General features: G+C 47.3%; 2 protein-coding genes across 6 annotated transcripts in view; both read left to right on the top strand.

The window, feature by feature from the left end:
• The first annotated feature begins 601 nt into the window (after positions 1-601).
• On the top strand, positions 602-6954 carry tmem178a (transmembrane protein 178a). Its single transcript, XM_076172108.1, has 4 exons — positions 602-1305; positions 2048-2161; positions 3067-3204; positions 4269-6954. Exons 1-4 carry the CDS (start codon positions 783-785, stop codon positions 4508-4510), a joined length of 1017 nt encoding a protein of 338 aa, XP_076028223.1. The 5' UTR covers positions 602-782; the 3' UTR covers positions 4511-6954.
• A 2837-nt stretch (positions 6955-9791) lies between these two features.
• The window catches only part of sos1 (son of sevenless homolog 1 (Drosophila)), a 20100-nt gene continuing 17761 nt past the window's right edge, over positions 9792-12130 (top strand). For 3 of the 5 annotated variants that reach the window (XM_076172081.1, XM_076172080.1, XM_076172085.1), the window contains exon 1: positions 9792-10565. In XM_076172081.1, coding sequence (XP_076028196.1) covers positions 10479-10565 — 87 coding nt within the window. In that variant the 5' untranslated portion in view covers positions 9792-10478. Of the gene's footprint in view, positions 10566-11014; positions 11447-12130 lie in introns of those variants that run through there. The other 2 variants (XM_076172082.1, XM_076172083.1) reach the window with 2 other exon arrangements.

The following is a 12130-nucleotide window of genomic DNA, read 5'->3' as shown; positions in this document are numbered from 1 at the left end:
CTTCCTATCAAAACCTTCAAAATAAACTCTTACTGCTGAACGGGAACGTCGTGAAGGTGACTGATGTAGAGTAAATAGAGAGCTTTTGGCGGGTTGGGAATGTTCCTGATGTTGTGGCTCTGTAAAGAGAGATTGCATGTGATATTGGGATATAACGGTCTAATCCATCTGTTGTCTAAGTAGGTGAGCCAATAAAGAGCAGAATCAGCCAAGACTCGTAAACTAATAACAAACACGGTAGCATATTTGGATAAATGACTGTAGAGAAAACAAAGAAGCTACATTTTGATTTGATTTGTATTTGATTTTAAATGTATGTTTGTAGATTAAAAGCTAATTGTTGTCATACAGAAAAGGGCCAAGAACCCAACACAAAAAATAGAAAAGCAAAATGGAAACAACAAACTGCTTCCTTTATTATGGAAATACTTCTTTGCAGTTGTTCTTTAAAAATGTAAAATCGGGATGATAAATATGCAAGTGGACTCCAAATTCAGTGTCATGATGATCAATCATCTCTGGGACTGTGTGCAGCTTTTATTGTGAAACCTAAAGCCACCTTATCCGGTCTTTCCCGCGCTGACAGCCTCCACCTTGACGCTCCAGCCTCCGGTCAGTCGGCATGACGCCGTGCAGTGGAGGACACATCGGGGCGGGCTGACGGGCTGACGTTCCCGCATCCCCACATTCTCGCTGTCCGCCTATCCTGGTTCAGGGACCCTGAATCCTGATCTAAGAGTCCCTATCCTGCGCTGGGTGCGGAGCGGGGATGGCACCACAACATGCCCAGTAACGGCACCGGCAGAGGCGAGAAAACACCGAAAGACAAGAGCGGCACCGGGAGCTGCTCGGCCGATGTGGCCGCCATGGAGCGCCCGGGAGCGGGCGCGGTGACGGGGTCGGTGTCGGCGGTGAGCCTCGCGCTCAGCGCGGCGTCTTTCTTACTGCTACTCACCGCCATCTCCACCGACCACTGGTACGAGACCGACACCCGGCGCCACAAACACAACTGCGACCGGCACGGATCGGACTCGAACGACCAGAAGAACCGCGAGATGCCGATCTACCACCTGCCGCTGGTGGACACCGGCAGCGGCGGAGCGCGGCAGCGGGACGTGGCGCTGATGAAGCCCGTACATGTGGGCAGCAGAGAGGAGGAGCTGCTGGAGAACTGGCGGGCCATCCTGGGGATGGGAATCCTGGAGACGGAGTGCGGCAGGCCGCTGTTCTCCACACACTCCGGCCTCTGGAGGAAGTGCTACTTCAAGGGCCTGGACGCCGACATCGACAAGCTTATAGACAGAGGTACAACATACATACATGTGTCATACTGTTCACACGCTTAGAGGTCACTCAATGCTTTAAGAACTAAACACGCACAGAAGGAAAATACATTTTAGAACACAGAGAAGCATTTAGCATTATTTTAACCCCAGACAGATACAAAACTCGTTACCTGTCAACATATTGGTGAACCGGTCTAAGTGAGAGCACTGATGCATTCTGGGTTGTTGTTGGCTCTCAGTCTGCAGGTTTGTGCTTCTCTCTAAAATCACAAATCACAGCAAGTCACAACTCCTGATTCAAAATGACTTCATGGAGCACAACCAGCAGGAAGACGAGGGGTTAATGTAGACCTGGCTAAGGTACCACTTCTGACCCCATTCATCTCCAGGTCCAACTGTTTCAGGTTCTGAACCAAACAAAGCTATGACATCACAGCAAGAAGGAGTGAGGTCATGTTGACTCAATCAGCTGTTTGTGGTGATCTGACTCAGACAGACAGGCAGGCAGACAGGCAGGCAGACAGGCAGACAGGCAGGCAGGCAGGCAGGCAGGCAGGCAGGCAGGCAGGCAGGCAGGCAGCTGCAGTGTTTAAGACGATTTGAGAGAGAGAGAGAGTTTGTAGGCCAACATCAAGGACCTGAGTCAGTGAACCTGGTTCTGGCAGCAGAGGGACAGGAACAGAGGTGAGATGTTTGGTTGGTTGGTTGAACCCCAAAGAGGTTTGAGGTGTCCGGGGTCTCATGTGGTCTTGTGCTTTCAGGTATCGCTGATCGCTGCACAGCTGTGAAGTATCATTTCTCTCAGCCAATCAGACTGAGGAACATCCCTCTGAACCTGACCAGAACCATCCAGCAGGACGAGTGGCATCTGCTGCGTGAGTACACACACACACACACACACACACACACACACTCAGCCTCTCTCTCTCACACACACACACACACATACACACACACACACACACACACACACACACACACACACACACACACACTCAGCCTCTCTCTCACACACACACATACACACACACACACACACACACACACACACACACACACACACACACACACACACACTCAGCCTCTCTCTCACACACACACACACATATACACACACACACACACACACACAGTCTGTCTGTCTGTCTGTCTGTCTGTCTGTCTGTGTCTCTCTCCTCTCTCTCCCCCCCCCTCTCTCTCTCTCTCACACACACACACACACACACACACACACACACACACACACACACACAGTGTAATGGTGCTGAATCAGTTTTCCTGGTTGTGTTGTTATCAGATCAGCTGATCACTTAGCAGCAGACGAGCTTCCTCTTCCTGCTGAGACCACAGAAAGCGAAGCATTAAGGCTCCGCCTCCAAAGTCCACTAAAGTTAGCTAACATGTCTGCACAGGAAGACCTTTAGCCACGCCCACCTCACACAGCCACACCCACTTCACATATTTCACACATCAACCTTCTGGAGAGATCTCTAGAGTCTCAATCAAACTTCATGAGCTGTTTATTTAGACATATAGACACAAAGTATATATAAGTATACTATTTACATCCGTCTGTATATGAATCTACATGAATCCTCTTTTCATTGTCAGTCTGCAGGCCTCTCCTTGTCATTGCTTGTCACTAGTTGCCATAGAAACCAGGACACATTTATGTAACAGTGCAGAGGGACATTGGGGTGATAGAGGGAGGCAGTTGCCATGGGAACACTTTGTGTGTGTGTCATCATTAGCATGTTTTGTGTGTGTGTGTGTGTGTCAGACCTGCGCAGGATCACAGCAGGGTTCCTGGGCATGGCGGCTGCAGTCCTGCTGTGTGGAAGCATCGTGGTGTCTGTGGGGTTTTACTGGGAGGAGTCTCTGACGCAGCACGTCTCCGGTCTACTCTTCCTCATGGCAGGTAACACCACAGTGTGTGTGTGTGTGTGTGTGTCTTTAGCTTCTGCCCTCTGTTCTGGATCAGCGTGTTGATTGGTTGAATAATTCAGCTTTTCATTAAAATGACGATGAGAATATGTGAGGCCCACGACTCAGGCTGTGTGGGCGTCGTCTCCACTTCAGACCTGACAGGAACACAACACAGTCAGCATCTTATAGGAGATATGTTTCCTGCTATCTGGAACCTTCTCAGTAAGATGGTTCAGTCCCTCAGTCAGATGGTTCAGTCCCTCAGTCAGATGGTTCAGTCCCTCAGTCAGATGGTTCAGTCCCTCAGTCAGATGGTTCAGTCCCTCAGTCAGATGGTTCAGTCCCTCAGTCAGATGGTTCAGTCCCTCAGTCAGATGGTTCAGTCCCTCAGTCAGATGGTTTAGTCCCTCAGTAAGATGGTTCAGTCCCTCAGTCAGATGGCTCAGTCCCTCAGTCAGATGGTTCAGTCCCTCAGATGGTTCAGTCCCTCAGTCAGATGGTTCAGTCCCTCAGTCAGATGGTTCAGTCCCTCAGTCAGGTGGTTCAGTCCCTCAGTCAGGTGGTTCAGTCCCTCAGTAAGATGGTTCAGTCCCTCAGTCAGATGGTTCAGTCCCTCAGTCAGATGGTTCAGTCCGTCTTGATTTCTCCAAACATGTATTACAGTCTCACTTCAGCTCAGGTGTGCTTACAGGAAGTTTCCTTTAGGTGTTTAGTGTTTGTGTCCGTGTGACCTTTGACCTTTATTGGGGAGGTTCTGCTGGTTTCTATCAGCCTGAAACAGAGGAGAGCAGACCTGCAGCTCTGTTTACTGCTCTGCCTCTCAGTGGAGCTCTATCTCTGGGTCAGAGGAGCTCTTCAGTGCTCCTCCACCAGGGGGCAGCAGGGAGGCACTTCCTCTGGGTAAGGGACCAGAGCAGGGAGCAGGGCCATCCTGACCCCAGTTCCACAAAGACAAACAGAACATTCTGCTCTCTATTTCTATTCTGTTTTTTATCAGTTGAGCTCCCATCATCCTTCACTCCACTCACAGCTAACCGCACTCCTGGTCTCCTGCAGGGATCTTCTGTACCATCTCCCTCTGCACGTATGCTGCCAGCGTGACCTATGACCTCTCCAGGAACCCACCCTTCATCTACGGGCTGCCGGCCGACGTGGACCACGGCTACGGCTGGTCCATCTGCTGCGCCTGGGCCAGTCTGGGCCTCACTGTGGCCTCGGGCTGCCTAGGCACCACCTTCCCCTTCCTGAGCCGGGCCAAGGCGCTGCGATCCAAGACTGCCAGGGAGTCCTCGGTCTGAACTTATTGCTAACTTCATCAAAAATTTGCACTTTTAATCTGAAGCAAAGTGTTTGTACATGACAGGACACACACACAAACACACACACACACACACACACACACACATCAGAAGAGTCTAGTAGAACAAAGAGAAACTGTAAAGACATTAAATAATACATGTAGTGCAACACTGAAACTTATCCATAAACTTTTGGCTCTGTCATTTTTTCAAATGATGACAAAAATAGTTGCAGTGTTTTACGTTAGACAGATTTAAAAAATCTGATTTAATCATGTGACTAACAATCAAACACTCAGACCCTCAGAGGTCAGTTTGCATAAATGACCTGAGGTATTTTTTAATTTTCCAAACTGATCCGCCGCTGTTTTTGTTGCAAGATAAGTGAGATTAACAATAGGCGATTTTAATTATCAATAAGCAATTAATCCTTTAATCTTCTTCAGTGGTCACCAGTCGTACATGTACTTTACCTCGGTATCATATTTTGTCTCTAAAATCAGTCTCAAAACACAAAGTCCAAAGATTGGATCACTTCCTGTATGACATCTTCATGTGGATGTTTTTAATTGAATAAAATGCACATGATTTTTTATTTGGTAGAAGGTGGCAGCAGTTCATCCCAGAGAGAAGAGAAGTAATCCGCCCATACTGAGGCTAAAATAATAGAACCCCAGGTGGTGCTGGTTGAACCCAGCTTAGGTAGCAGAGGTTCACTTGGGCCTCCTGCCTGCTTAGAGGTCAGGCTGCCCGCTTAGAGGTCAGGCTGCCCTATACTGCAGGGATTGGTTAGCTGCTTATGTGATGACGCAGACGGAGACAGTTTCCATATTTGAGATCAATGTAAACAAACAAGCAAAGGCAGAGAACGTCGCTCACCTCCACATTCGACTGGACATTTGGGTAACCCTTTAAAACAAACCAATCGGTGTGTTTCTACATGAACGCGTCACTGCAGCCAATCACAAGTGTCACAAGGGCTGGTTTGTTGTCACATATACTTAAACCAGTTAGAGGCATGAGAACAGTAGCCAATCAAAGTGAGCTTCCATCAGCTAAACAAAATAGTGAAACTTGATGCTTCTGACAGGCCATTTTTGCAAAACGTCATCATTTTCTCTGTCAGTCTTTGTGTCTCTGTAAGTTGTCTCATTGTGTAGGTCTTTGAATGGACCCCTATGGCTCCATGGACGTGTTGAAGCCTGTAGAAGCTACACCACATGACTTTAGTTGGGTTTGATACAATAATGTTCACCGTTGCCTCAGACAAGAAACTGGATTTTACAGCCAACGAGCACCATCAACAGATCCTCGCATTTTAGGAACCTTTCCAAAACAATACTACGATTGAGTCTAATGAAAGAGCACAATATTTTAGATGGGCAAAAACAGCGCTATGTTTTTATAAAGCTTGACTCGGGAATGGCTGAGGAAGGTTAGGGTTAATGGAGCAGATCCACAAGATGCCATACCACAAAGCAAAAACACATAGAAATCTGTTTACAGACCAACATCATTGACACTATACAGGTTTCTTTCCGTAACCGGGTTACTCTCCTTAACGCAGTGTTGTATGTGCATGTAAACATTCTCATTGTTGTGCAGATATACAAAGAAAATTGATTTTACGAGACATCACTACAGTGTAAGACAGTCAACATCATGAAAGGGTGTGTGACTAGGGTACCACTGCATGCAGGACAGTTCTGTAGATATGTAACTTGCTTCCACAGATACTGAATAAAGGTGGAACCAAACTTAGAACCACAAACACCTACATTTGATGCAACTTACAGGGAAACAACCACAGAAAGTTCAGACATAAATGTTCTGAAAAAAATGAAAGTAAAATGAAGGAAGGAATCGTCTTCCACAGCACAAATTGTTTGTTTAAGCTCCAACAATCAGGATGACTGGGAGGCCCCACCCACAGTCACTTTACTTCCTTTAAAACAAAATATAATTTTCTCAAATCAGTTGTGAAAACATGAATATCGCAAAATATGAATGAGATTTTTTGGCTGCGAGGTTCATTATTAAAAACATCATGCAGGGTTCAGGATCATGTATGTTGCACAGGAACACGTTTATGAGGGTAGATATGAAAGATGTTTAAGTGAATTTTGTTTTAAATATAAAATCTCATCCATCTTTCTCATTCATAAAGGATCATAAATATAATTATTCTAAATCAAACTTGAAGACTAAAATACATGACTCATACATGCACTTCTTTATTTTTGCAGTTATTAAATGCAGCCCTCAATGTCACACAGCATTTTGTATGTTTCCAGATCCTTGACAGATGGAAAGATTGAGAATCATTTTACATGGTTTCACCGAGCTGAATCATGTATAAAATGTCAGTCAGTATTTCCAAAACACTGTATATCAACATGTTTTTCTATATGGATAAATGGATATTGTAAAGATATGAAGCCATGTACTGTAGGAGTATGTGTTTTTAATGTTTTCAGCCATGGACAAGTGTTCCCATCCTGAGGAACATTGGGAAAACATGGAGAACATTCAGACGAGTCCCTTTACTGAACGAACACCAGTCCATGTAAATGACTGGAAATGATAAGCAGCTGATCTGATGTACGACTGATGTTTCTGCTCACACATGAAGTCCAGATGTGATCAGATGGGAACAATGATGATGTGTTTCATGTTTAACGGCTGCATGGTGCTTCGTTTATCGGTTGACTTTAGGGAGAACTTAAAAACTCTTCAGTCATCATTTGCTCAGTCTGCAGTTTGTGTGGCAGGCAGGATCCCACATCCCTACCCTCTGCCACTCAGTGACCTCCTCTGGTACCCTCTCCTCTAAAACCCACTGATACACCTTTAAACCCTCTGATGCCCTCTAGTATCTACTCATACCCAGTCACACCCTCTGATACCCTTTAAAACCCACTGATTCCCTTTGATATGCAATGATACCCATTGATACCCTCTGCCACTCTCTGAGCCCCTTTGAGACTCACCTATACCTGCTGACACTCACTCAAACCCACCTATACCCTCTGACACTCACTCATACCTACCTATACCCTCTGACACTCACTCATACCTACCTATACCCTCTGACACTCACTCATACCCACCTATACGGCATTTCATCGGCTTGTACCTGTACTTGCTCTTTGACAATAAAGTTGAATCTAATCTAATCTAATCTAATCTAATCTAATACCCTCTGACACTCACTCATACCCACCTATACCCTCTGACACTCACTCAAACCCACTGATACCCTCTGACACTCACTCATATGCTCTGATACCTTCTGATGTCTCTTTAACCCCCTGTAACTGTATCTCATCCCTAAAAATCCTGCTACTTTCCCATATAACCTGGTCCCCTCTGCTGCCCCCTACTGGCTGCTGCAGTGATGCTCAACTGTAAATAAACAATACTAACATGAGCAGAGTTATTGCAGTCTCTTCATCACAGTTTTCTACATAATAAAGTGCATTGGCAGCAAACTCAGCTTCGGGTCCACACTAGAGGTTGATTAATGCAGACTTCACTTAGAGAGATACTGTACGTCTTATTTGTTTGATGTTGTTAATGAGATGGGCAGGCAGTAGCTCAGTCGGTAGAGCTTCCGCTTGGGAACCGGAGGGTCGCCGGTTTGAGTCCCTGCTGAGGTGCCCCTGAGCAAGGCACTGAACCCAACCCAACTGCTCCCCCCTCTGTAATGGGCGGTAATGTAATATAAGTTGCTTTGGATAAAAGCGTCTGCTAAATGGCCGTAATGTAATCAAGAGATGAAAAATGTGAGATGTGGAATCATTTGTGTGCGATGATGGGAAACAGAAGTTTGATGTTATCTGGGAGCAGAGCAGCAGGTCCATCAGGCAGATACAATGAAACTCACAGGTGTATTAGAACAATGCCTTGGATTGTCACTGCAGGGGTTCAACTAAGTAAGAGCACAAATATCTACACACTCTGATAAGACTGTATGACAATAAGATCACACACACCCTTCTCTCTATTTGATGTGGTGCTTTTTGCTCCATTACCTAGTGTGATCATTCAGAAAAGGCATTAACAACTTCAGCTACACAGAAATGTCTTGATATTCATGTCATTGGACCGTGTGGACCTTTCTTTTATAGCGCTTTTATTCTTAGTAATGACCTCATGTTCACCCATGCATGCAAGGTTCAGTGTCACAACACTTCAACAGGCTCTCCAGGAGGAGCCCACAAACCAATCAGAAACCTTCCAACCTTCCTGCTCTCCCTCCCTGAGAGCATGCAGGCCTCAGTTTGAGCAGCTTGACTAATGTCCTGGATGCGCTCTTGCATGGGACAGGTGTCAATGTCCCACTCATGCAACACCACTGTTGTGACAGCAGTGCTTCTGTAGTTTTATTGTGTGATTGATTGAAGTGATCTACTGTGTACACCCCAGCCACTGAGCATGCATCTCCATGAATAGAGAAAAAGGCTTTGTGTCGCTGAAGGAAATCTAGAGGAAGCATTTGTGTGTGAGAGAACAGAGGATCATTACTTATTATGAACATTACATCACATTCAGGTGGGAGCATCAAATCATCTATGAATATCCTACATACATATAAATAAACATTAAGCACACAAAAATAAGGTGAGATACTGGTGCTGCTTATATCAACTACAAACATGCATTGACCGCATCTGTTCTGTTAAAAACATATTTTTTGACTATATTAATATTATTGATATCAAATCAAATAATAAACAAACAGAATTGTCTTTGGTGCCGACAATGCTTGGTTAATTGTTGGAAATGTTTTCTGTCTGTAATCTGAGGTCTGATTAGAAGATACTGAGTGAGAAGAAGTCGTCAAAACAAAGTGCCGGGGAGCTGACCTGAGTGACGTCAGAAGGACCAGCACAGACTCCATAGCGCCACCCGCCGGTTTGACCAGAGCACAAACCATAGCCATCATCATACGTTTCAGGATGAAAGTCACAAACGCATTTCAACTTTCTTTAGAACTGTTTAACAGTCTAACGTCCTTCTGTTGAGGTCCTACCAAGAAAATCCACTCGATAAAGGCCTTCGTTTAAATAATTTATAGCTTTTTGGAACCTATTGTTTTCGAGCGTTGTTCACAGATCTGTCACCATGTGGATGGGCCCGCTACGTTGTGCAGCTCCTCTTGTAGCTTATCCTCACGCTTTTACATCCACGTATACGCACGCGCGCTTCCTCTCCGCGGAGACTCACTCACGCATTGTGTATGTACGTCAGAGGGGTCGTATTGCGCATGCGTAACCGCTCTTCAGCGGAGTCACAACAAGTGGAGAAATCCGCTCCGAGCTCCGGCCGTCAGCCTGCACGCTGCCCGCTCCTCCGACACAAGCCGGCGGCAGTTGGTCTCCACAGTGTAGCGGGGAGCGGCGGACGTCTTCTGGAGGATCCCGCCAAAATAAGAGGGGCGTCAAGGTCGGAATGGTTGTTTATGGTGCGGAGCGGGGAGAAGAGAGGCTGGCTGAGCATACAGCGGCTCTCAAAGCCCAGTGAGGTCCAGCAGAACCCGGTGTGGCCGCGCAGGAGCGTCTGACTCCGTCCGGCCCCAGACCCCAGCTGCTTTTATCTTATGGCTCATCCGTTGGTTTCCAACTGCAGCTAAAATTGGCCTGTCGGGCTCCGCGAATAACAACTAGAAGCTAACAGTTAGCTGAGGAGCCGGAGCCGTCCCGGCCCGTGGCCCGGGTTAGAGGCGTATGGAGCGGTGAGCACAGTCCGCTCTGCAGCTGGGAGCTGCTAAGCTAGTTAGCAGTTAGCCCCAAACATCTGGACACCAGCGGGCTCACCTTGAAGCCGCCGATGCGATGTTCGAGGAATGGCCAGACTGTGTTGGATGTTCTGAGGAGCGTTTCACCCTCCGTGTCAGAGCCGGACAGCCGCTTACAGCCTTCATGTAACCCACTGAATAGTCCGCAGGTCCCGGGCAGCAGAAGCCATGCAGGCGGCGCAGCTGCAGTACGACTTCTTCAACGAGGAGAACGCAGCGAAATGGAGAGGCCTGCTAGTGCCCTCCCTCAACAAGGTACACACACACACACACACACACACACACACACACGCGCACACACACACACACACACACACACATCAGAGGCCTGCTAGTGCCCTCCCTCAACAAGGTACACACACACACACACACACACACACACACACACATCAGAGGCCTGCTAGTGCCCTCCCTCAGCAAGGTACACACACACACACATCAGAGGCCTGCTAGTGCCCTCCCTCAACAAGGTACACACACACACACACACACACACATCAGAGGCCTGCTAGTGCCCTCCCTCAACAAGGTACACACACACACACACACACACACACACACACACACACTCATCAGAGGCCTGCTAGTGCCCTCCATCAACAAGGTACACACACACACACACACACACATCTGAGGCCTGCTAGTGCCCTCCCTCAGCAAGGTACACACACACACACACACACACACATCTGAGGCCTACTAGTGCCCTCCCTCAACAAGGCACACACACACACACACGCATCTGAGGCCTACTAGTGCCCTCCCTCAACAAGGTACACACACACACACACACACACACACACACACACACACACACACACACATCTGAGGCCTGCTAGTGCCCTCCCTCAACAAGGTGTACACACACACACACTCATCAGAGGCCTGCTAGTGCCCTCCATCAACAAGGTACACACACACACACACACACACACACACACACACACACATCTGAGGCCTGCTAGTGCCCTCCCTCAACAAGGTACACACACACACACACACACACACACACATCTGAGGCCTACTAGTGCCCTCCCTCAACAAGGTACACACACACACGCACACACACACACACACACACACACACACACACACACACACACATCTGAGGCCTGCTAGTGCCCTCCCTCAACAAGGTACACACACACACACACACATCTGATATGATCATACACATCACATCACATGATGTTTTTGGCCTCTGCAGTGGCTCGATCAGTCAGTCAGGTGGAGCTGTCAGTCAGGTGGAGCTGTCAGTCAGGTGGAGCTGTCAGTCAGGTGGAGCTGTCAGTCAGGTGGAGCTGTCAGTCAGGTGGAGCTGAGCCTGTGTTTGTATTTCTGTGTTTTTGGAGTAGCAAAATTAAGAATGGAGTCAAAGTGAGTTATTCAAGAACTCATAACTGTAAAAGTCAACCAGCGCCGTCTGGTGGAACAGATGATTGGACTTTAGCCCAGAGGAGCTGAGCAGTGTCACAGCTGCTCGTCTACCAGGACAGATCATCTTCATCATCTTAACTTCACCAGGGTGGAACACTGGACGCCTGTTAGACAAAACCAGGGACAAATGCTCAAGACGCTGATGGAGAAATTGATTGATTGATTCATTAAATGGAGGAAGCGCAAGTAGAAGGCACTGTGTGTGTGTGTGTGTGTGTGTGTGTGTGTGTGTGTGTGTGTGTGTGTGTGTGTGTGTGTGTGTGTGTGTGTGTGTGTGTGTGTGTGTGTGTGTGTGTGTGTGTCAGACTGATGAACGTCATGTTTACACATCTGAGTTCCATAGAAAGCTTCATGTTTAGTGAGAGCTGATAAGGAGGTAAATG

This window comes from Genypterus blacodes, unplaced genomic scaffold (assembly GCF_046128005.1).
Source record: "Genypterus blacodes isolate CSIRO-AG114 ecotype Tasmania unplaced genomic scaffold, CSIRO-AGI_Gbla_v1 ptg000282l_1, whole genome shotgun sequence".
In the NCBI taxonomy this organism is placed as follows: Eukaryota; Metazoa; Chordata; class Actinopteri; order Ophidiiformes; family Ophidiidae; genus Genypterus; species Genypterus blacodes.
This window is presented reverse-complemented; position numbering and strand designations above follow the sequence as displayed.

Excerpts from the sequence above, each read along its gene's own strand:
- tmem178a (XM_076172108.1), top strand. The coding sequence starts at position 783 with ATGCCCAGTAACGGCACCGGCAGAGGCGAGAAAACACCGAAAGACAAG. Across the intron at positions 2,162-3,066 it reads GGACGAGTGGCATCTGCTGC|ACCTGCGCAGGATCACAGCA; the intron begins GTGAGTACACAC and ends TGTGTGTGTCAG. Across the intron at positions 3,205-4,268 it reads TCTACTCTTCCTCATGGCAG|GGATCTTCTGTACCATCTCC; the intron begins GTAACACCACAG and ends GGTCTCCTGCAG.